We start from the raw sequence: 25446 nt of genomic DNA on the forward strand, positions 1-25446 counted from the left end.
GCACACATATGCATGCAAAGGTGTTAATATTAATTTCGGGACTTTACATTTAATATGCAGATCTGCGTATCAGTGACGATGACTTGAAGAAGCTGTGTTTGATTGAAATTGAAATGCTGCTTCAGGAAAACGGACGGTCTCTTATTGACTTCAAATCTATGCCCAGGCCAAATGCAGCAGACATGCCAACTTTCACAAACAAGCTTATCGTTGATGAGCTAAACGACAACAAAGATGAACTGGATAAGACACACGCTGATGTTGACTGATGAACAAAGATGTGTGCATGACAAGATCATGGAGTCCGTTGGTTCTGACGACGGTGGTTTCTTTTTCTTATATGGTTACAGTGGTACTGGAAAAACCTTTACATGGAAAACATTGTCAGATGCTGTTAGATCGAAGGGGTTAGTTGTATTGAATGTTGCATCCAGCGATATAGCGGCTTTTCTATTATCAGGTGGAAGAACCGCGCACTCGACGTTGACAGTCGCTATTGAGATTAATGAGGCATCATCGCTTACGATGGAAAAGGATAGTCCTAGGGCCGACCTGGTGTGCGCTGCAAAGTTGATAATTTGGGATGAGACTCCAATGATGCACTGATGGTACTTTGAGGCAGTTGACCGATCAATGTGTGATGTCCAAGAATGATACCCTAAACGAGTTTAGACCTTTTGGTGGAATGACAGTAGTTTTAGGTGGTGATTTCAGGCAGATATTGTCTGTTGTCCGAAAAGGAACGAGGCAGGATATTGTTGATGCCTCAATCAATTCATCAAAGATATAGGCTTATTGTAATTTGTTGAGGCTTACTGTTAATATGAGATTGGGTGCATCTTTGGTACCTGCAGAGCATGCAGAGCAGGAAGAAATTCCTAATTTTGGCAAGTGGATACTCTCAACTGGAGACGACAATGACGCTTCGGATGAGAATGGTGAAATGAAGGTAGAAATTCCTGAATATTTGCTCATATCGGGCACAACAAATCCGTTGATGTCAATTATAAACTTTGTGTATCCTGATTTGAATGATAACATTGGTGACCAGCTATTTTTCCAAGAAAGGGGAATACTCGCACCAACGCTTGATTCAGTTGAGCATGTTAACGAATATATTATGTCGCTGATTCCAAGTGAAGAGAAAGAGTATTTAAGCTCTGATTCTGTTTGTCGATCGTGTGAAAATTATGATGTCCAAAGCGAGTATTTCACAACAGGATTTCTTAATGGTATTAAGAGCTCTGGAATTCCAAATCACCGTTTGAAACTAACGGTGGGATGTCCGGCTATGCTGATGAGAAACATCGATCAGGCCAATGGACTGTGTAATGGTACGAGGCTGACAGTTACACATCTAGGGAAAAGCACGGTAGTTGCTACTGTAATTACAGGAGAAAGGGCAGGTACCAGGGTATTCATTCCCAGGATGAATCTTATTCCGAGTGATCCAGAACTACCCTTCAAATTCAGACGCATGCAATTTTCATTGACGCTTTGTTTTGCGATGACAATAAATAAAAGTCAGGGTCAATCTTTATCTCGAGTGGGAGTTTATCTTCCTTAGCCCGTGTTCACGCATGGACAACTCTATGTCGTTGTCTCTCGAGTTACTTCTAGAAAAGGTTTGAAGCTGCTCATCTTGGATGAAGATAATAATGTTTGCAAGGAAACCAAAAATGTTGTGTATCGTGAAGTTTTTCAAAAAGTATGATCATTGGCTATGTTTTAGAATTGTTGTTGCTATAATTTAAAAAACTAAATTTAGGTATTGTTTGGAAGTCGTTTTTCTTTTTTAATTTCTTTGTAAGGCGTATTGGTAGACATGGCAACAAACCCCACCCCCGCAAGACCCGGCCGCCCCCGCCCCGAATTTAACGGGGAAAAGCCGATTTAATCGGGTGCGGGTACGGGTGTGGGGAAATTTGGAGTTTTAGTACGGGGGCGGGTGCGGGGTATGCTTACTCCCGCCCCGCACCCACCCCCGCCCTGCACCCGTTTTTTAAAACTTTCTTTCTTAAATTTTATAATCTTATTTCCATAAGTACCAACCTATTTTAATATAATATTACTCTTTAGAAACATATTTATTATAATTATTTTGTTCTTTTGAAAAAAGTTTATTAGATAAATAATTATTAATATAATTATTGTGTTTTTGTTGCTATGAAAAAATGAAAAAATATGCATTTTTTAAATATTTTATAAAAAATAAAGTTTTCGCGGGTGGGGGTGGGGGCGGAGCTGGGAGTTGAGGGCGGGGTTGGGTGTTCAATTTTTACCCCTGATATGGTTTGGGGACGGAGGCGGGGGCGGGTACGGGTGCATGGAAGCGGGGGCGGGGACGGGGATTCTCAAACCCGCCCCCGGTCCGCCCCGTTGCCATGTCTATGTATTGGTCATTACAGGACATGCAATTTCTATATAAGCAGATCCTCCTGCCATTGACTTTTAATTGATGCACTTTTCAGGTATAACAGTACGCAGGACTTTTTTTTTACATCGTTGTTACCCCAAAATACAAATTTACATTAGACCATTGGTTTTGTAAAAAATAAAAACAAATAACAATCGACGTTTCTGTAGCCCAAACTATATTTAGACACACCCATAAAAAATATAACGTTTGCATTCACAGGCTATGGGTATACATCTGACACTGACTATTATATAAAAAAATATAATCTTTTTAGTTTTTATGATTAATAAAATATATTATGTCAACAAATAATAATATACAGTACGTCGGCGTATTTTTGCATAAATATTACATATGCTAAGTTTAACAATGAGTACATCTTATACTGCAAATAATTAGTATAAGTATAAATCCAAATACTTTAATCGTTTTGTGCAATGTTTAGATATTTCAAAATATATACAAAATTAACAACATTTGATCAAAAATGTTTTTTATTTCCCGTGCTTGGCACGGGTCACTATACTAGTTATGGAAGAATCGCAACCAGATCATCATATAGAGTGCACATAATCGCAAAGGTACCTAGAAACACATATGTTATATCTAATTATATATGTTTTTATCGGTTAAATCCTCTACTTTATGAAAGTTTGTTAAATGTGCAAAGATACGAATGCATTTTTTATGTTTGTCGGAGTAAACTTACTTCAAATTATATAATTCGAATGGGATCAAACTGTGCAATTTGACACTTAGAAAATGTTTCAATTCAGGTGATGTGTAAGTTATAGATTCGATTATGATAATGACATCATGAACTTTGCATGTTTAAAAATTGGTTGTTTTTCTAGAAGAAAATAACTTAATTATCAATTAAACTGTGACAAATTACCAATTGTCACTGAATACTCATTGAGGCGTATTTTTTATTTTTTTTGTTTTCTTTGAGAGACACCAAGATAAAAATCTAGTTTATTTTTCGAATCAAGATGAAAAATCTAGTTCTGTATTCAAACTTGTGTGCTCTTATGACATCAATAAAATATGTAATGCATTTCTTATGACTATCATATAACATGTGTGTTTAAACCTAGTTATGTATTGAAATTTGTGTGCTCTTATAGGATCAATGAAGTATGTATTTCTTAGGACAATCACATATCTTGTGTTTTCTTTTATCACATATTTTTATGACATATATGTGATCGATATAATGAAAATACAAATGAACTAAATGTTAGTATTCTCATACCAATTTTAATTTATTTTTTTCTTCTCGTATTAATATTTTCATCTAACAAACATATAAGTTATCTCAATATTTTAACTATATGTATTCATATAATAGTTTTTTTTATAAAATATCACACTCAATTGTTTGTTATTTAAGTTTATCTTAAAAAAAATTACTTGACAATTCTGACTTATTTTCGTAATATTGATGTACTCTACAAAGAAATAAGTAAAAAGGGATAACTATGAATACCTATAGTTTGGACTTTCATCAATTTTCAATCTAAAATACCTATTTTGTCAAGAAAAACTATTTATTTTATTTCAAACTTATATTTTTAAGTCCTTAGTTTCCTTTTTACGTTTAAACCCAAATTTGAAAGAAGAAAAAAAAAAAAAAAAGGAGACAAATATATCATTTCAATTCCCTTCTCACCCTTGAAAAAGTTGCAAATTTTTTCAATTTCCTTCTCACCTTCACTTTTCTAATTTCCATTAATTTTCCCTCTCACTTTTTACTAAGGATCTGTTTGGGAGTTTTGATGGGAGGGGAGGGAGTGTTTTTAGAAAAAAGGAAGGAAGAATTGGAAAAAATAGAGAGCTATGAGAGGCGAGTTTTGGGGGGTTTGGGTAAGTTTTTCAAATCCAATTTATGTAGTTATAATACTTTCAAAGTTTTTTTGGTTGCATAATACTTTCAATGTTAAAAATAAATTAATCATAAGTATTTATTTATCATTCTCTACAAAATCAATCTTTCAATTTTTTAAAAAGATTTCTCTATTTTTTCCTTTAATCTCATCCCTCCAAAACCCTCCCCCGCCAAACTCCCAAAGAGAGTCTAAAAGAAAATAAAATTGTCTCTCATTTTTCCAATTGCCCCGTACCATAAATCAACCAATCCAATTCACCCCTTTTAACAAATTGGTGATAAAGACATGTATTATTCCATCCCAATCCAATTTGACCATACAATGTTCTTTAGTGTCAGGTCTTAAAACATACTTCATTTGTCCCAAAATATAAACAAAAATTGATCAACAAAAATTAATGTATTTGTTCCAAAATTTGTATAAAATACATCAACTTATGTTGACTAACTTGTGCTTATATTTTGCGACGAATGAGTAAGCTTTATGCTTAAAATTAAAAATTGTATATGACCATATTTTATAATAAATATATGTTTTATTATATTAAGGGTCATGCTAACCGGCGCCCCCGGGGCACTGGTTAAGGATGCTAAAAAAGGAAATTATATAATAGTTATTGCATTAAATATGATTTAATCGTGAGACTCATTAAATATATGGACGACAATTTATGCTTAAAGTATCGACAATTAAGTTTTACTGTCAAATATAATAAAAGTAATACATATAGACTATAATGTTAGTAGTCTAATTGACACATCTCATCGATATCGTAGATATGAGATATTAAGTCTTTACATAAATACACGTATTAAGAGTAATATTTATATTGGATTGACTCGCTAATTAATTTTTTTTTTAAAATATGTGAGGAATCTAGTAAAGTCCGGTATTGTCCACGAGATTTAGCCATTTTGGAAAAGAGTTACAATTCAACAGTGTTTAAATTCCGTATTTTAGATCATACTAATCACTTATATTAGAAAGAGATAAGAAGTCTTGATTGTCGTCCAGAGAAATTGCTAAGAATATTTTGCTCAATAAACAAACAAAATTACCATGAAACATCGATTGTTGAGGAAATTTCATTTTAGGAAACACTTCTTGACAAATTATACGTAATCTCTTGCGTGAGCTTGCAAGTAATTCTCGAAAGCTGCATTTCCGTTGGAGAAGTTGAGAAATTCTTCCAAAGCAAGAATAAACTCACTGCCAGCATCAATGGCATCGAAGACCTGCAAACAAGCGGTGTTCACTCTAACCGATAGGATCATCTGGAACATGACGTTGCTACGTCGAGATGCCATTAATGGGTGTGAGACATGTTTTCTTTTTGATCTTTTTTTTCAATTCTTGATTTTTGAGATTAGCGCGCATGTTATTTCATATTTATAACGGGTATTGAACATTTGTTATTTGGGGTCACTTTGACTAATCACAATAATCGAGGAAATAAGTAATTATTATTTTGGTTGTAAATTTCGTCGATTATCCGCCTGATATTACAAAACATTAATTACCCTTCGAAATCGCATAACATTAATTAATTTACCCCATACATTAAATTCATTACTCAACATGACGTATCATTTGACTGTTTATGTGGCACTGCCACGTGTCTGATATGTCATGCTGCGTCACATATGAGTGGAACTGTCACATGTTTGACGTGTCATGCCACATCATCACATATGAGTGGCACTGCCACGTGTCAGACGTGTCATGTCCCGTCACATATGAGTGGCACTGCCACATGTCGGACGTTTCATGCCACATCACATATGATAATTTTTTTCAATTTTTTTTTGGAGATCATAGAGTAGCGTCACCTTTGAAGCAAAATCAAATCAAGAAATGGAAAAAAGTGTCTCATTTAATTTGGCTCACAACAATTTGATGTATTTGGTTGGAACACAATGTTTATTTCAGAGGTGGAACTTAACTTGTCTTGGTCTTGGTTTATTTGTAGAGATGGTAGAATAAGAATTTTGTTTTTCAAAGTGTTTTTCGTGACGTGTCATGCCACATAGACATTTTTTTTTTTGGCGAATTTCATTATTATCCTTTTTTTAAAGAGATTGGGCAAAGGGTGGATTTTACTAATAATATTAACATTAATGGTCAATTATACTATAACCACTAAACTGACACCTAATTTTGTCCAATCAATTCAATATATATTTTTCCATGCAAACATATTAAAATCAAGGCCTAATAGCAGTTTTTGCTCCCTAACTTTCACGAAGTTGCAATTTTGGCCCCTAAGAAAAAAACTACAAAATCGCCCCTTAAGTTTTGCAACTGTAGCAGTTTTGGCCCCCCAAGGCTAAAAAAAAAAATAACACGTGGCACCTCACTTAGGGTGCCACGTCAGCGTAGACCGAGTCAAAATTGGCCTTGGCGGCCAAAACTGCCACAGGTGCAAAACTTAGGGGGTGATTTTGTAGTTTTTTTCTTGGGGGCCAAAATCGTAACTTCGTGAAAGTTAGGGGTAAAACTGCTATTAAGCCTAAAATTAATTATACACTATAATCAGTTATGAGACATCCAAAATGAAACAAAATATAAGCTAAACCAGTTACTTTGGTCCATCATCACTAATATTTTTCTATTACATTCATAATTTCAAAATAATCAAACAAAGAACAAATAAAATAGGGCAAAAAAATAATTTGACAGGAAGTACATTTTCTTTTGAAGCATGCGACCAAACATCTTTCTCCCATGAATTCTATGTTTCCATTTCCATGCAAACAATTCAGTTGGGCATGTGATGATCCCTTAAAACACAACAGAAATAGTAGTTAGGTTTTGGGTACCCTATGCTCCTATACTCACAATACAAAGGAGACAACATCAATATAAAGGGATACTTCATTCTTCTTGAGGGAAAAATGTAGAGAAGAGTGGAAAGAACCCATTAATTTCTTTGCTATGTTTCCACTATTTTTATCCAAGCCAATACCCCATCACCTCCATAAAATAAAATCACAAGATAAAATAAAAACATAGAACCTCACACACACATTTTTTCCAACACCATAGATATAGGGTTCCAAACATAGCAACTTAACTCAAGAAAACTCGTAGTTAATTGGGTTCTATTAGCATTTTGTACTTTTTTACCATATGTAAAAATGCTAATTCTTGAGGCTTGTTAGTAGAATTGAGAGTTCTAGGACTATGATGAAATTCATTCTCATCCCTCGTTATATTTTACTACATAGATGGGGTATCCTTTATATATTGTTATAGATAAATTATGGTCAATTATTATTATGCACTAATTCGTTCATTAATTCATATTTGTTGGGTTATATTTCAAAATCGAGCTTGATTGATTACGCCATTTTGTTAAATGTAATTGTTGGTCTATGTACTCGGCCATTTAATTATTTAATTTAATTTATGTGTTGCATCATTATATTAAAACCCGTTTAAAATAACAATATGGCGAAAACCTAGTAATCGATGAAGATAGTGCATCTCTCTCTACAAATCACAATTCTTTCATCATCTCTCGAATCTATAGAACCTAAAGGTACGCACACTTCTTCATTTCTCTGAATATATGTAGATATGTTATGATTTGTATCTATGATGATGATAGTAAAATCCAACAATATTGAAGGATATGAAATGTGAATTTAAAGACTTTAAAGTAAGCCTTTTGGTGAAATATGACATTTTCTAAAGGAAATAATTGTTGGTCTATATATAACTCAAAACCTTAACTAACTGAATTTGTCAAGAACTTAGTTCTCTTCATATGTAGTTGTCTTCCGTATTATCAGCTGGGAACTTAGTTTAAGAAGTAAGAAGACTGAGGTTGGTAATTATGGACTTCATCGACTTCTTCTTTTAATTTTTTTCTTATCGTAATTGTGAATGTGTTTAAAAAAAAAACAAATAATTGAATCAAACTGAATCTTTTATAAAATTCACTGAAAAATACAAACTGAAAACGAAACTGTGATTATTAAAATAGATTGTTAAACAAAATGAAACTTGCAAGTTCTTTGATATTGTTCAATTTGTGACGTTATAAGTACTTCTTTTCCAACAACAAACGGCCTAAAATGGGTTCTTCTTAAAGTTAAAATTCTTTAACCATAAAAAAGTTCACAATTTTATACTTGAATTGAACTCTTACATTATGAAATATGTTGAACAATTTCAAAATCAATTTTTTCTTTTAAAACCTGTTTCAAAGGTTCCAATATGAAGCTTATAATGTCAACCCCAATAAAAATTATGAATTCCAAAACCTTATAGCATATTGGATGGGTAAGCTGCATCTATCAAACATGTGTAAAAATTCACAAGCAAACTCACTCCATGTTGTACCACAAGAAAATCAAAACACAATTAAACTAAAACTATAGTCACCTTATATCATCCTCAATTTATTTTAGAATGGAACCGTCACTAGATAAAAAAAAAAATTTTGAAGTTCGAATATATAATATAGATCCAACCAATCTCCTTAAAAAAAAAATAGATCCAACCAATCAGTTGGGCTCAAGTGGTTAATGAAATCTACCAAAAGATGAATTGTTTAGGAGAGTCTAACAATTGACAATAAACTACATTGTATTGCTTTCCTTTGTTCCCGGTGGTTTTTCATTTGAGATGGATTAAAATAATTTATAGAATTGAAAATAACACATATCTTTTGAACTTTGACAGATTATTATGGGTTGAGTGGGACATATTTTAGATTCTTCTATCACTGGTATGAACATTTAGAATAAGTAGTTGGGTTGTATAAATTATTATAAAAAATTTAATAGGTCCATTTAAACTACTCTATTGGATTCCCTAAAAAAAAAAAAAAACTACTCTATTGGATGGTATGAATGTGTATGCTTTTGCATTCATGTCAACCAATCTTGTGTGAAAACAAGAAACTCCACTATCTTCAGAATAAGATTGCTACAATGAGGACCCAACACCATTCTCGTGGTACTGAAAGCAAACTATGATCTACAATAGACACTAGAATGGTAAACACCTCTCTAGAAATATTTGTGAAGATGAAAAGTTTAGTTTAGTTGAGTAGACTATCCACTAATTTTGAGGAATCTTTCTTAACCGTACTTGTGAGTGCCACATTTTCAGAGTACATGTTTAGTATGAGTTGTGAGTGGGTATTAATTCTTTTGGAAAATCTTTCCCTTCATTTGTTGGAGACAGGAAAGATTTTATTTTTGACGAAGGCGGAATTTCATTATTATGTCTTCATTAAGAATAAGTCTTCACTGGAGCCAACCGGTAAAAGGAAATTTGAGCCGAAGGATCAGTGAATGTTCACATAACATATTAAAGTTATACTCGAACTGAAAGCGAGCGATTTTACACCCAAGTTTATTTAATGGAATAGTCATGGGATATCTCAAAGGCCGCACACATTGTGAATTAGAATCGTTCAATGGAGAAAAAAATAATCAACTTTATTACCCAAACATATTATAATTAGTTCTGAAACATCCTAAATGAAACAAAATATAAGCTAAACCCGTTACTTTGGTCCATCATCACTAATATTTTTCCATTACATTCATAATTACAAAATAATCAAAAGAGGGACAAATCAAATAAGGCAAAAAAATAATTTCACAGGAAGTACATTTTCTTGTGGAGCTTGCGACCTAACATCTTTCTCCCATGCATTCTATGTTTTCCATTTCCATGCAAACAATTCAGTTGGGCATGTGATGATCCCTTAAAACACAACAGAAATAGTAGTTGGGTTTTGGGTACCCTATGCTTCTATACTCACGGTACAAAGGAGACAACATCAATATAAAGGGATACTTCATTCTTCTTCTATGAAAAACTATTATTTATACATAGAGAAAATAATTGCAAATCTAACGACTATGAACTGAATATCTTCGACAAGGACTGCATGCTTCCCACGTGTCTGTACATTTAAAACTCGCTTCTCTAAAATCCAATAATGTGTCGAATTAAAGTTTCTTGTCGAAAGGATCCAACTTCCATCGAACTTAGCAGCTTTAGTCATGGACTTAGAGAATTTTTGCCGCTTTGAACGTTCCTTTACATGTCGAATATACACAAGATAAAATATAGGCTAACACACATTTAGACTAATTTATTTTCCATATAAAATATCGGATTAAGTTGAATATTATTGAATAAATATTCAATTTAATTCCTATAATATAACTATCTCATTAATTTGGTTTCTAAAAGATTTTTAAAACTATGAGAAATACATCAATTTAATCGCTCAGTTGACTAATTTAGTGACCAAATTGATAGATGAGAATATAGTTTAGAGATCATATTGATGTATATATATCTTCTTCTTTTTTAACAATAAAAAATGAAATAAATTACGACCAAAAGAGACTTCTTAGAAGCACAAGGTGTGACAGTAAGGGCCCCAAAAGTTTATAAGTGTACAACCGAACCAGTAACCAGGAAGCAACAACAAAACAAATTAGTTGATGCCCAAACAAACAAACGGGTTCAACAACCACAAATGAGAATTTAAACGAACATTAATATTAGTTGTCTTCATCCACCACAAGGAGTGTAACTTAATTTTAACTAACAGTTGGTGAATGGTGCTTTCCTTGTTCTTGAAAATTCTATTTTTTCTTTCATTCCCCAAAACTCATACGTAACATAAACAAACAAGCTGCATAAAGGAACACAGAGCTCGCGACCCTCCTGAAGAATAAACAAACTGAATAACAAGATCCTGTAAATGGTAAAGATCAGCCGATGAAAAGCCAAGTCACGCCCGAACAAGACCCCACAAAGAATCGAAACAGGGACGAGAGAGAGAAATAAATGATGAGCAGTCTTGATGCCCCCACACCCAATAACGCATAACTGATTATCATGAGAAATAATGCCACGCACCACCAAATTGTCCTTTGTTGGCAACCGATTTCGAAGAAGACGCCAAGCCAGAATAGAAACCTTCAAGGGAACCTGTTTATGCCAAATGAGATATGAGGTAGCATCCAAGCTGGTAACTCCTGAGTAGTAAGCTTCTGATACACACTCTGAACCGAGTAACCACTACTAGGATCAAGCCTCCACTGCCAATAATCAGTAGAATTATTCTGCAAAGAAATGTCATGAAGCAAAATCCTACACTCCCCTAATAGCTCCCCATCCAACGCACACAACCGACAACGACATTGCCAGGCCGCTCCTCCCTCCTCCCACCCTAAACCACACATATCCGCGACCGATATTGACTTGTTTTCAGCCAAAGTGAAAGACGCTTGAACCGCACACACAAAGGGGACCCTCCTAACCACCCTACATTTTATTCGGGCTTTCGGGCCGGCCCGTACGGCCCGGCCCATTTTGACATCTCTACTTAAACAACTCTTTCAACAAAAAAAAACTTGTTGTTGGTGTCATTAAAAAAAGAATTTAGATTATATTTTTTTGTTATATTGTATTATTGTCGGGTGTTGTTGAAATAGATAATCATGATTGATTTGATTTTTTATAACTTGAAAGCAACAAACATTTATTTTATTTTTTTAGTTTTAATGAAAATCAAAATTTTTTATAAAAAAATACCGTTCATAATGGGTTTACCCGTCTTTTCGCTAGTAGTATATAAAAGAAATACATAATTTTTTTAGCTGAATTTTTCATTATTTCAGTTATAATCTTAAAAAAAATTGTTTTTAAAAATACTATATTATTGGTGTTATCAAAAAAGATTAGAATTTTTGTTATATTTGTTACTCTATATTATTGTCAAAAAATAATCATAGTTTGTTACGGTTTATATATTTTTTTTTGGCTAATGTTAACTTGTGCCCTCAAGGCACAAGTTAAGAAGTAAAAATAGAAATGTTTTGTTGTAATTAATGTATTTGAATTTAACTTTTTGACTTTTAACTAATTGAATGCACAAAATTTAAGAAACAATTTCTACTTTTGGGTTGCTTAACATGTGCCCTAAGGGCACAAGTTAACATGACCCTTTTTTTTTTTTTTAAGGAAGTTTGTTACAGTGTATTGTTATTTAGGGACCACTTTTTTTTTTTGTCGTAGACTCTTTCTAATACTCGTGTGTAAACTCTCACACGTACACAAAAACACAACACAAACCACAGAAAAACAAAACAACAAGATTCACAGAATCAAACAATCACAAAACAAAAAACATGTCTCGTTATTCCTCTTCAAATCCCTTCGCAACAATAACAACTAACTCACTATATTCCGATTCCGATACCGATTCACTGAGTCAATTCGTCACCGATCTCTACCAAAATCGTTCCTCCACCGACCCACCTTGTCCTTGGGACGACGAAGACGATGAAATTGAAGATGATACACACATAAACCCTTTCTCCAACATCGCTGACTTTCATCAAGGTGAACCTGAATTAGGGTTAGGGTTTGATGTTGAATATGAATATGAAAATCAAAATCAATATAATGATGATAATTATGATGATGTTTTTGATTTTCCTTCATTAGTTGGTGGTGATGGTGATGGTGGTGATTCTGGTGGGCTTAGGGTTGTTGAATTCTGTACCGATTCGGAGTCAAGTGGGAACGATGAGGAGTTTGATTATGGTGGGGAGAATGATGATGAGAGGGTTAGTGGGTTGTGTTGGGATAGTCTTTGTTTGGAAGATGATCATAGGAGTGGTTTGAATGATTGGGAGGAAGTGATTGAAGGGAGGGTCAATGAGAATGAAGAAGGTTCTTCTAGTTTGTTGATTGATGAGGTTGAGGTTGATGTTGATGTTGAGGTTGAGATTGATGAACAATCGATGGAGTCGGGGTTTGAGGGGGAAGGAGATGAAGCCGGGGAAGAGGCGTTGAGGTATTTGGAATGGGAGATTTTATTGGCTTTTAATAATTTAGAGAGGAATGGTGGATTGGAACATGAAGATGAGAGTTTGAATAATTTGTATTTAGCTGTTCATGATGGGATTATATCGGGGAATACGGATTATGACATTCTTTTCGGACAGTTATTGGAGAATGACGGTGGTTTGAAGGGAAGTCCACCGGCGGCGAAGAGTTTCGTGGAGAATTTACCGTTGGTGGAGTTGACTGAGGAGGAGTTGAAAGAGAAGAATGTTGTGTGTGCTGTTTGTAAAGACGAAGTGACGGTGGAAGAGAAGGTGGGGAAGTTGCCGTGCTCACATTGTTACCATGGTGATTGTATTTTGCCGTGGTTAAATATAAGGAATACGTGTCCTGTTTGTCGGTATGAGTTGCCAACGGATGATGATGATTACGAGCAGAGTAAGGTTCGTAGGGTGGCTCGTGATCTGTTGGACTTTGCTGCATAGATGTAGTTTTTGACTTGTTGCTTTGCTTCAGGTTATACCCTCAAATTTATGTAAATAGTAGTTGGTTTTGTCTCGTTTATTCAAATGATGATGAGAAAAAATCTTTTGCAATTAGTTTTCAATTTTCATGCTGTGGTGGTGGTGGTTTTGGAATAAGTTTTATACCATTTTGTGTGCATTGGATTTGATTTACTCAAGAAATGGATGCTGTTAATATTCCATTTTATGTTCATAAAGTTGAAGTGTATCGCAAGATGGATCATGTTGATGGGTTAGTTAGTGTTTCTCTTCATAAAAAAATTAGTTATTGTATTTAAGCATCGCTGTTCAGAATCATATTGTATAGTGTTGATATATGTATGTCTTTAGTTTAGGTGACCCTTTTTCTAAGGAAAAGGAAGATCGGAAAATCATTACTAATTAGCTGAATGGTTTTGTAAGTTTGTAACTTTGTATAAGTAAACATGGTTCTTAATTCTTGTTCACTTAGTTTTCTGTTTTTTTTTTATATGAAGAAAGTTGTTATTCCATGATTTCCATCCTATGTTTGCCAAGATTTTACCTTTTCTTAATGTGCCTCTTGTGACATGTCCATAAGCTCTCCAGGATAACCTAGAAAATATCTTTTAGTATATATGAAACTGTTTTGACTTTATTTTATCTTATGTTAGAGAAATAACTTATACATAAACACTTATGCTATAAGCGCTTAATTTAGTTGTTTATCCAAACTGGGTCAAAGCACATATTTGTGTAGGGTATACAAAACATATGGACCGTAATTTTTGCTTGGGATTATTAGAAAGGGAGGAGTTGGAGTTAGCTTATGTTGTGAGTTTGTATTGACATTTACGTATTTGTGTTCTTGTTCGAAAACTGGTGTTGAGGTGGATGGAGGGTGTTACCCTCTCTTGTTTATACTAGTAGCTACTTTGATGCAATTGGATTGTGAAAGAATTTTTAATGGTAGTTAAGATATAGTTTGGTTGCTGTTAATTGTTTTGGGGCTTTTGGTAACGTAAAGAAGTTGCTGTTTTGCGTTGGCAAGTTGTGGTAATTTAGTATGCTTGGCACATTTATCCAAGGATAATTGACAGTTGGTATGAATAAGGGGGACAAAATATATTATGGCTTGAAGGAGTTAAATGAGCTTATTGTCCGAGATTTTCACCATTACGCTGCTAAAAAGAGTTTAGCTGTGCTGATCTTGGTGTTTGCTGCTAAGAGTCTTAGCCGGGAAATGTAGTTAATTTGTTCCCTCTGTCCTGGTGTAAAACTAGGGGTATGTTGTGTAGTATTTGCGTATAGCAATAATAGCATTAATGTGCTGTCTTTTGTTATAGTTTGAGTTATGCTCGGGATAGGGAAATGATTTGTGTTCTTGTACTTTTTTGAGGCGTGCAGAGCATGTATATCTCATGCTTCCTTTGGTGTTTTATTTTTCTTCATCTTCTCTTAGCACTAGCAGATCATTGAGTGTCCTCTTCAACCCTTCATAGAAAGTGAGGAGTGTTCGCCAATGATGCTGGACTAGACGATATTAACGAAATGAACTACTTATCCAGAGAACAAACCTTTTATCTTTTAATTCATATGTGTCAAGTAATTCCAGCTCCCAACCCATCAGAAAATGCTGCAACAGGCCGGAAAAGTTTGCTGTCATCTACATGCGCTTAAGCAGATGCTGTCAACTTCTTTTTAAAAAGGCAACCAGGTATTCTCTAAGAACCATACTTGACACAGTTCTAAGAAAGTAAATGTAATACAAATATCACACATAAATAGGTATTTATCATGTTTTACTAGGGATTAGACGAGTTTTTTTTTTTTTTTTTTTGAAAAGAGGATTAGACAAGCTTGGACGGTTTTAAAGTATAGGTTTATCTTAATTATAGTTGAGAAATGTTTTCATTCAACCAAACTATGAAATGTTGTTTACCCTTGACCAACCCTTAAATTTACAATAAAATCAAGTACCTCTCGAATGAAAAACATACTCCCTCCGTCCCTATATGTAAGCACCCTTTTATTAGAGGCAAAGGGTGCTTACATATAGGGACGAATGGAGTATTTTATAACTACAATTGAGAGAGACATTTGGCTTTTCGGTTTATTATTGGTATTCAATGAGGCTTCAACTCTTTATTCAAAAACTTGGCAATAAGGCTCTAAAAGGGTAGCGAATGTTAATATCAATGGTGGAAAGTTGTCGGCATTAGTTAAGAAATACAAGGAATGTGTCAATCGTGTGTGTTTAAGCAACACAAGAAAGTTAAATATGATGAAATATTATGTTTGATTTTTTAGAGAATGGGGGTACAATTTCACAACAGTTTCAAGTATGAGTTAGCCAGCAATACTTCAAACGTTAAAAATCTCTGTAGCACCGACGTTTCTGATCAAAGACACGTTCGGTGTCCATCACTGATACACATGATTACATTTAAGTCCGTAGTTTACAATTGAACTGACTTCCAAGCTCCCAAGCCCTGAAAAAGTCTTTAATGACTTCAATGTATAGAAGACATTGATATACATATCTCTATATGACAAGCACCACAGTGCACAAAATGTTGTTCAAAAGAACAACAAACCCTACTCTTACGTATATGAAAATGCAAATGAAGGTGAGGGTTATAAAATCTTCTCCAAATGAATGTTGCTGAGATTTTGTGTGGATTTGTGAACTTGCAATTGGTGCTCATCTTCTTTACCTTCGATTTTTGCATGTCCATATTCTCTAGCAGGGCAGGGGCAATCTTCTCCATGGCAGGGAGTACCATGACACTCAATTTTTATTTATTTATTTATGTATAGATATAATTTAGCAATAGATATAGTTTATAAGTATTTATTTCGTTATTTTATTACTATGTGTTTTGTAAATCGGTGTTCTACTCTTAGAAAACAAGTTTTTTATGTAAACCAATGTATCATTCATGTCTAACTGTGCAGAATAATTCTCCAAGATAAACGAGGTTTATTCCAATGGGTGACATCTTCTAACAAATGTTTTTCATTATGCAGCGACAAGGATTGAACCATTGACCAATTCATTAAAAGATTTAAGTATCTACAACTTGTGTCATAATATATAAGTTAAGTTTTTTAGAAGGTTTTCTTCACCAGTCCGACCAATAGTTTCTTCACACTTGTACCACTAGAGAAAATAGTTATTCAATTACTTACATACATGCATTGTAAATTATATACGATGTATAAAAAATTAACAATTCATTTTCCCTATAGAATTATTTTTTATTTCCTCATAGTCGTTAGTCGAATGAGTAATCTTTTAAGGATGTAGTGCATGTTTGAATTTGTAGTGAGTTTGATAAAATCACGACAAGCAATCATGATTATACAAAAATTACTTAGAACCTCTGCAAAATTATATTGTCATCGTGATTTGGACTAATTCACTATAACACCAAACATTCATGTGTAGTGCTAGTTAAGAAGCAATTCTTCTCTCAGCAAATACAACTGCACGTCTATCACCAAGATTCAAATTTGAGACACATGGTCAAATGGCTCAAGGTACTAGGTAGGAGATTCACATAAAGTACGCGTTAGTTTGATTATAAGAACCAAAAAAATCAATATTAAATGGAAAACCGTATAAAAATACATTTTCAAACAACCTTTGAGTTGTCAAAATAACTACTATTATGTAAAATTAAGTAGTAACATTAGAAGACTTAAACTTACTCGTGTTTTTTGCATTAACTTTGTTTAACATAATCATTTTTTTTTAAAATTGAATTTAAAATAAGGCTTAAATATGGTTTTGGTCCCTGCAAAATAGGTCAGTTTTGGTTTTAGTCCCTGCAAATTTTTTTTATAGCTTTTGGTCCCTGCAAAAATAGGTCAGTTTTGGTTTTAGTCCCTGCAAAAAAATTTTATAGCTTTTGGTCCCTGCAAAAATAGACCAGTTTTGGTTTTAGTCCCTGCAAAATTTTTTTATAGTTTTTGGTCCCTGCAAAACTATGCCAGTTTTGCTTTTAGTCCCTGCAAATCTTTTATAATTTTTTTTAGGGTTAATTAAGTAAATGGTCCCTATAAATATTCAGAATTTTGTTTTTAGTCCCCACAAAATAAAATCACACTTTTTAGTCCCTATAAAATTTTCCATCAACATTTTTAGTCCCTATAAAATTTTCCATCAGCATTTTTAGTCCCTATAAAATTTTTCCATCAGCATTTTTAGTCCCTAAAATGCTTAAGGAAAATGTCACAAGGACTAAAAAGTGTGATTTTATTTTATAGGGACTAAAAACAAAACTGTGAATATTTATAGGGACTAAAAACTTAATTAACCCTTTTTTTTATAGTATTAAAAAATTCTGGAAAATTGAAAAATTAATAAAAAAATTTAAAAAATTCTGGAAAAATTAAAAAAATTCTGTAAAATCGAAAAATTAATAAAAAAATTTAAAAAAAATTAAAAAATTCTGGAAAAATTAAAAATTAATAAAAAATTGAAAAAAGTATTAAAAAATTCTGGAAAAATGAAAAATAAAAAAAAATATTAAAAAATTCTGGAAAATTGAAAAATTAATAAAAATAAAAAATTGAAAAAAACGGAAAAAATTAAAAAAATCTGAAAAAATTAATAAAAATAAAAAATGATTAAAAAAATAAAATAATCTAATAAAATGAAAATAATGAAAAAATTCTGGAAAATAAAAAATATTCTGATTAGTATATATGTCGAAATTTCGAAATTCTGGAAAAAATGTATTTTTTGAAATTTCAAAATTTTGATTAGTATATATGTCGAGCTTAGGTTTTTTCAGTGTATTTTTCCATTATTCTCGGTTTATAAATACACAAAAGTTCCCACTTTATAAATACACAAAAATTCCCGGAAAAAATACTAATGAAAATTTCGAAATTTCGAAAAATACATAAAAAACCTAAGCTCGGTTTATAAATACACATATTTTTTCCCTTATTCTCGGTTTATAAATACACAAAAATTCCCGAAATTTTTTTGAGAAATACTAATGAAAATTTCAAAAACTTCGAAAATTTTTCATTAAAATTTCATTTTTCCAGAATTTCATTTTTATTTTCGAAAATTTCATTTTCCAGAATTTTAATTTTTTTAGAAAATTTTCGAAATTTTATTTTTTTCAGAATTTTTTAATCTTTTTTATTTTTTTCAGAATTTTTTAATCTTTTTTATTTTTTCCAGATTTTTTCCCTTTTTTTCATTTTTCAATTTTCCAGATTTTTTTAATATTTTTTCTAATTTTTTATTGTTTTTTCAGATTTTTTTTATTGATTTTTCATTTTTCCAGAATTTTTTAATATTTTTTTCAATTTTTTTATTAATTTTTAATTTTTCCATAATTTTTTTAATTTTTTTATTAATTTTTCAAATTTTCAGAATTTTTTTATTTTTTTATTAATTTTTCAATTTTCCCGAATTTTTTTATTTTTTTATTAATTTTTAATTTTTCCAGAATATTTTTATTAATTTTTCAATTTTCCAGAATTTTTAAATTTTTTTTAAAAAAAAACTATAAAAAAAAATTATAAAAGATTTGCAGGGACTAAAACCAAAACTGGCCTATTTTTGCAGGGACCAAAAGCTATAAAAAAATTTTGCAGGGACTAAAACCAAAACTGACCTATTTTTGCAGGGACCAAAAGCTATAAAAATTTTTTGCAGGGACTAAAACCAAAACTGGCCTATTTTGCAGGGACCAAAACCATATTTAAGCCTTAAAATAATAAGTTTGTTTAGCTTAAATCATCCGAATGCAAAATAACATTAGAGAAAAAGAAATTTATTGAAATTCAATTAAAACACTTTATGCGACAGCCAGAGAATGATTATTTAGTTCAATTATAAGGAGTTATGAAACTAAATAGAATTGGAACATAGTTTCTGATAATTTTTGTCAAGAGAGTAAAGTAGAAGTCAGATCATTTTGGTTGCCAGAAATTTGGTGGATAGAATCAAACATTGTAAAGCACATGAAACATAGGATATCTAGTGATGTTTTTCTCAATCATTCCAACCTTTTGCTAAAATTTTGCAACTCTTGGTGGATGCATCCGTAGATAGCGATCGAAACTTTAAAAAGGAAGCAAAATATCTCATGTACGATGAACAGATAGAAAATTACAATTCCGGTATTTTGATAGCATCCAAATTGTGTAAATAAGGAAAAGTAATAGTTGAAATTGACTCAAAATTGTTGATTGGAGTTCGGCCAAATTCGTGACACGATTTGGTGAGATGTGACACGATTTGGTTCAAGTTTTGGAGGTTTTGTTTCGACAAAATCATAGCAGAAGGGAAGAACACGTGACACAATTTAGTGAAAATCGGGGCACGATTTTCTCGGGTCTTGTGCACTATTTAAGACTTCATTCTTCATGTTTTGAGAGAGCTTCAAGACAGAGAAACTTAGGAAACCAAAGGAGAGAACTTCAGGGTTTAGTGTCTTTTGTGAGAGATTAATTCTTGCGATGGGAAACATTTGTAAACACATTGGATAGTGAGATATCATTATTGGAAGGAAAATAAAACTTCCTTCTTAAGATTCATTTATGAGTGTGGGTGACTTGAAAATGAGAGAGAAATTAGGGTTTGTTCTTTGTGAGCTTTTAAGCTAATTTCTTGTACCTCTTTGTATCACTCTTATCATAGTGGATCGGAGAGCTGCTCCCCCAAGAGTAGGTCATTTTTTGAGCGAACTTGATAAAGTATTGGTGTGTTGTTTTATTCCCCTCTCTCTTATCTTTGTTGCTTTAAATATGTTTGTGGTGTTGCTTCACACTTAAATCTAGGTTTGTTTGTTGTAGTTGTTGTTTGAGGCCACTTTACCCATTGATTACTACTTCCTTTACTCCACACATCTTAGTTTTATTGGTGTGATTATTTGTTCGGGTTCACAACCGTAACAATTAAGATTAAAAAATCATCTTGACTTGAGAATCATCACCCCTCTTCATTTTTGTTTCTCTTCTTTTAATCTAAATAAATGAATTTCACGTAGATTTTTATAGGTATTTTGTCGTTATATGTTATTAACTTGTATGTTGTGTATTTGTTTGCATGTTCATGCCTTTTTCATTTTTAGCGGTATTGAATTTGTGCCTGTATTCAATATACTTGTGATCCATTATAAGTAATGAATGTTTTATTTTCTTTGTGAACAAAATAAATAAATCAAGAATCTTCAATATGAAAGCATATCATGAGTTATTTCTATAATCTTACGTGAAGGCTATGCAACATAAGACATACAATGTAGCAAATCAAATCAATTTTCACATGAGGCTAAAATGAGATCTCTCATTATTCATACTCATATCATTAAAATTGCTCATTTGTTTTTCATGTATTTCTAAATGATGAGATATCATATTTTACTTTCTCCTCCGTTTCATTAGCACTAAATGTCATTATGCCAATTATTGTCTCCCAATTATGCAAATTCCTATTAAAAAAGTAATTGATATAAAAGTATTAAAAAGAATAGGAAATCTAAGGTTGGCACTTAATATCAAAGCTAAATGATAATTTACTATTCTTCAAAAAAAAAATGATAATTTACTAATTAATTTATTTTGAACTTTAGTGATGATGTGAACTTTCTTATATGGGCCATGCATTTGCAAATTAAAATTAGTAAATAGCGTACTTAGTTGTTTTGCGTGTTAACCTTTCGATCCTCATGAGAAATAGGTCTTGATAATTTCGAGTTTGGCAAGAAGGTAAGTAAAGTCTGGTCGAAAATTGTTTTGTCTAGGAAACAAATTCAAGTTTTCCTGAATGATTTGTCCTTGGTTGAGCTCATTAACCATTTGAGTCGAATTACTTGGTGGAGCTCATTATCGCTTGCTTAGTTTAACTCAGTTTTATAAAATGATTGTTTTATCATAACAAAATAATTTACTTTTTTTATGGAAACAAAATAATTTACTAGAAATGATAGAAAATAAGCATGCACGTATATAGTATTTCTCTAAGAAATCATTGTAGTAAATAGAACTATTGATAAAAGTGATTGAGGTTTAGTGACATTAACTAACCAATACCTTAATGATTCAACAAAAGCCCAAAATTGTGCAAGCCTAGGGAGGGAAAAGAGCCAAACTTTTTCTTATCTTTTTCATCCTTGAATGGCATTGGTGATTAGATGGTCAAAATTATCATCTTGTGAGCTTAGATCATTGAAAAGAAAAATATGATGGACAAATTAAAGCAGCAAAGTAACGATCGTGTGGTGAAGAGTACTAAATTGTTGGAAACAAAAAGGGCTTGAATTCACTCTTTTAAACCTCTTGGCCATGTTGGCAATTTGGCTCTTTGACAGGCAAAAGCCTGAGATGCATGATCTATCTTTCTTTATTGGTGTAAATTCTCACAAGTTGCTTTCTTTATATCAATCACAGAGAAAAATTATCACTACCCAAAATTTATCATTGAATCTAAATGATTAGAGTTGAATGGAGGTGAATCTCTTTAGACCAAGACTTTGTTTAAAAGATAACAAGACCCTAAACACATAGACCATAAAATATTGGCACGTAAAACAACTTTGTGACCCCAGAGGTTTATCTAGGAGTGCAAGTAAAAAGTAAGTCCTCCAAAGAAAATACTTCAGAGATTATGGGCCAAACAAAGAAAGGAGAGTATCTCCTTGAATAGAGTAGAGTTTACGTTCTATCATTAAAGATAATAATTATAGATTTCCTATTTACCAAAAAAAAAAAAAACTATAGATTTTCTAGGAGCACAATGGAAAAATCATTTCTCAAGAGATGTCTTTGGTGGTGATTTTGGTGAAATTTTTACTTAGATAGTCATCAATGTGTGTGAAGCAACGACTTCAGGCCTAAAAACATAATTACTTAGGGGGGTGTATTGGATTAGGATTTTAAAGGACATTTTTTCTTAAAAGAGTCTAAAAGATTTTGTAGGATTTTAATGACTTTCATGATTTTAAAAGACTATCAGGATTTTCAATTAGGATTTTAAAGTCTATCATAATTACATAAGACCTAACTTTAAGCTCTGCCTTTTAAAGCTTATATGCCGATTTCAAAGACATAACCTAACTTTAAGCTCTGCCTTTTAAAGCTTATATGCCGATTTCAAAGTTTAATCTATCCCTCACTCACTCTTGGGACAACCCTAATTTTGGAGTCGAGGTCTTGGTTAAAGTTAATATTCAAGAGATATGGGAAATGAAAGTTTTATATCTATTTGCACTTTGGTGTAATACGGAAGCACAAAACGCTAAACTTATATGTTTGGTTGAGGAGAGGGGAACACAAATTTTTTTAGAATCAATTTAGGGGATTTAGTGGAAAAAGAATATGTATGTATTTATAAATTCCTTAGAGGCATTAGCTAAAGTAATGTTAGATACTTACATTAATTGTCATACTAAATAATATAGTTAAAAATATAAATTAGGACTTCTCTATTGTTAAAATTAGAACTCCGCGGTTAAGCGTGCTTGGGCGAGAGTAGTACTATGATGGGTGACCTCCTGGGAAGTCCTTGTGTTCCTCTCCTTCATCAAATTTAAAATACTCTTCTCTATACTATCGAAGATTAACCCTAGTGGTGGATGCATGGTATATATAAATGTTGTAAATTCCAAAGTATTTTAGTTCAATTTCTAGTAAAAAAAAAGTAATACATATGCTTCTTTGCCTTTTATAACCATAAAATGTATATATGGTTTCACTTCTAGGGAGCCAAAATTGTTTTTGGAGACGTAGAATTGATGAATATGTTTGGTTTTTCCACAGTAAAATTGATTTTTCTTTTAAAATTGATTATACCTAAAGTAATATTTATAACTTCTAATTTTAGAATTGAATTTTCCATTCAAATTCATTATTCAACTCATTTTTATATGCATCCAAATACTTTATCTCTAACTCAATCAATTCATTCAAAATCAAAAACATTTTCCATTGCAGAATCATACCTACACAATAAAAAATAAAACTTTATGAAAGTGTCTCTTGGGAGTAGTGAATTCATATCTAAAAAGGCGGACTGGATTTCCTGCTGTTACAGCAGGACGCTGTAACAGATCAGGGCCGTCCGATTTGATTTAATGGTCAGGATCATAAAACTGCTTTGTAATCTAAACCGTTCGATGTGATATCAATGGCTGTGATTGAGTACGGCGTGAAACTGCGTGCTTTATTACAGCAGGGAATCCTGATCCCTAAAAAGGAGGTCATTTGTCAGGGAACTCGAAAATGATCCCGTCCCTAAATATGAGTGTGAAAAGTCACCTAGGACTCCATAACATTGAGAATATTCGCACTAAGGTAAGGTCAATCATTTGTGTAAGTTTTATTTTCCAAGTTTTCACTTTGATCGTATGTGTTTTTCTACTTGACCAATAGTTTAAACTTCTTTGGGTGAAAAGAATTGGACACGCAAATGTCTGCCCATTTATATGTAATCAGATTTGAATGCTCAACTTTTTACTGAGCATATTAACATAATGTAAATATTCGTTTTGGCACTATGATTGGTGGAAAATAAGTAATGTCTGCTATGGTTGCATATATGTAATGCCAAAAGTTTTTAACTGAGCATGTTAACATAATGTAAATACTCTTTTTGGAACTATGATTGGTGGAAATTAAATAATGTCTTTGCTATGCTTGGTTGCATATATATAATTCCAAGAATATCTTTATGAGTTTATGTGTAACCCGGGTTTTGATTCTTAAGGGAATAATTATTGGTTAAATTAAACTTACCTTACCGTATAATTCTAGATTATTAGGGTTCATTTTCCTGTAAATCGGAAGGTTAACATAAAAAATAGTATAAAGAATGATGTGGTAAGAATCATCCTTAAGTATTATAACCGTATAATTCTAGATTATTAGGGTTCATTTTCCTGTAAATCGGAAGGTTAACATCAAAAATAGTATAAAGAATGATGTGGTAAGAATCATCCTTAAGTATTATAATGTGTTTATAAGTTGTGGGTATTTATCATCTTAGGAGTTGATTTTGTAGAGTCGTGTTAGGTCAAACTTAAATTATAATATGATATATAAGGGTCTTTAATACTTATCAAGTTGGACCACCACTATTGGGTGATTTGGGTTATATAGGTCACACTGCATATGTCCGGTACTGAACTTAAGTGAATGTTCTAAGAGTTTCACATTTCTTGATATCATTATATATGACATGATAATGCTTTTATAAATGATAGATAATCTTTTAAATCAATTTAGGATTTAGCTAGGTCCAACTTAAATTTTAATGTTTTTCAACCGTCATAACAATTTATATCAAAAGTAAAATGAAATTATATATATAATTTAATTTTAATGCTTTTCAACCGTTAAAAATATGAAGGAGTGAGTTAGCAAGTCTACTCCCATTTTGAGGGTAAGTTAGCAAGTATATTTCCATTTTAGGTGTAAGTTAACAAGTCTGCTCCCACTTGATTTTAGATAATATAAAATTGGTTTTTTAGTAAAAAAACGGAAAGTATGTTTGCTAACTTACTTCCAAATGGAAGTAAGCTTGCTAACTTACCCTTCATATTTTTGGTGAGAGTAGGTTAGCACTCCTATATATGCAGATGTTACTAATAAACTCATTAAATAATAATGCAGCACATCATGGAATATGTGAAAAATAGTTTACACAAATGGTGAATACATTAAACTCTTTTCTATATGTATTTGTTTTTAATTTTCACCATGAATTGGACTAACATCACTACATAAACACGCAATAATAGAGAAAAGACAAAGAAACACAACAAACTTGTCATTTTCATTAATGGAAAATATGCAT

General features: G+C 32.2%; 1 protein-coding gene across 1 annotated transcript; it reads left to right on the forward strand.

The window, feature by feature from the left end:
- Window positions 1–12457: 12457 nt before the first annotated feature.
- On the forward strand, window positions 12458–14155 carry LOC146912834 (uncharacterized). The gene has a single exon (XM_085716167.1). The coding sequence runs from the start codon at window positions 12480–12482 to the stop codon at window positions 13623–13625; it is 1146 nt and encodes a 381-aa protein (XP_085572293.1). The 5' UTR covers window positions 12458–12479; the 3' UTR covers window positions 13626–14155.
- Window positions 14156–25446: the final 11291 nt, after the last annotated feature.

Source organism: Medicago sativa, chromosome 6 (assembly GCF_051527215.1).
Source record: "Medicago sativa cultivar Bolivia chromosome 6, Bolivia_mono, whole genome shotgun sequence".
NCBI classification, from domain to species: Eukaryota; Viridiplantae; Streptophyta; class Magnoliopsida; order Fabales; family Fabaceae; genus Medicago; species Medicago sativa.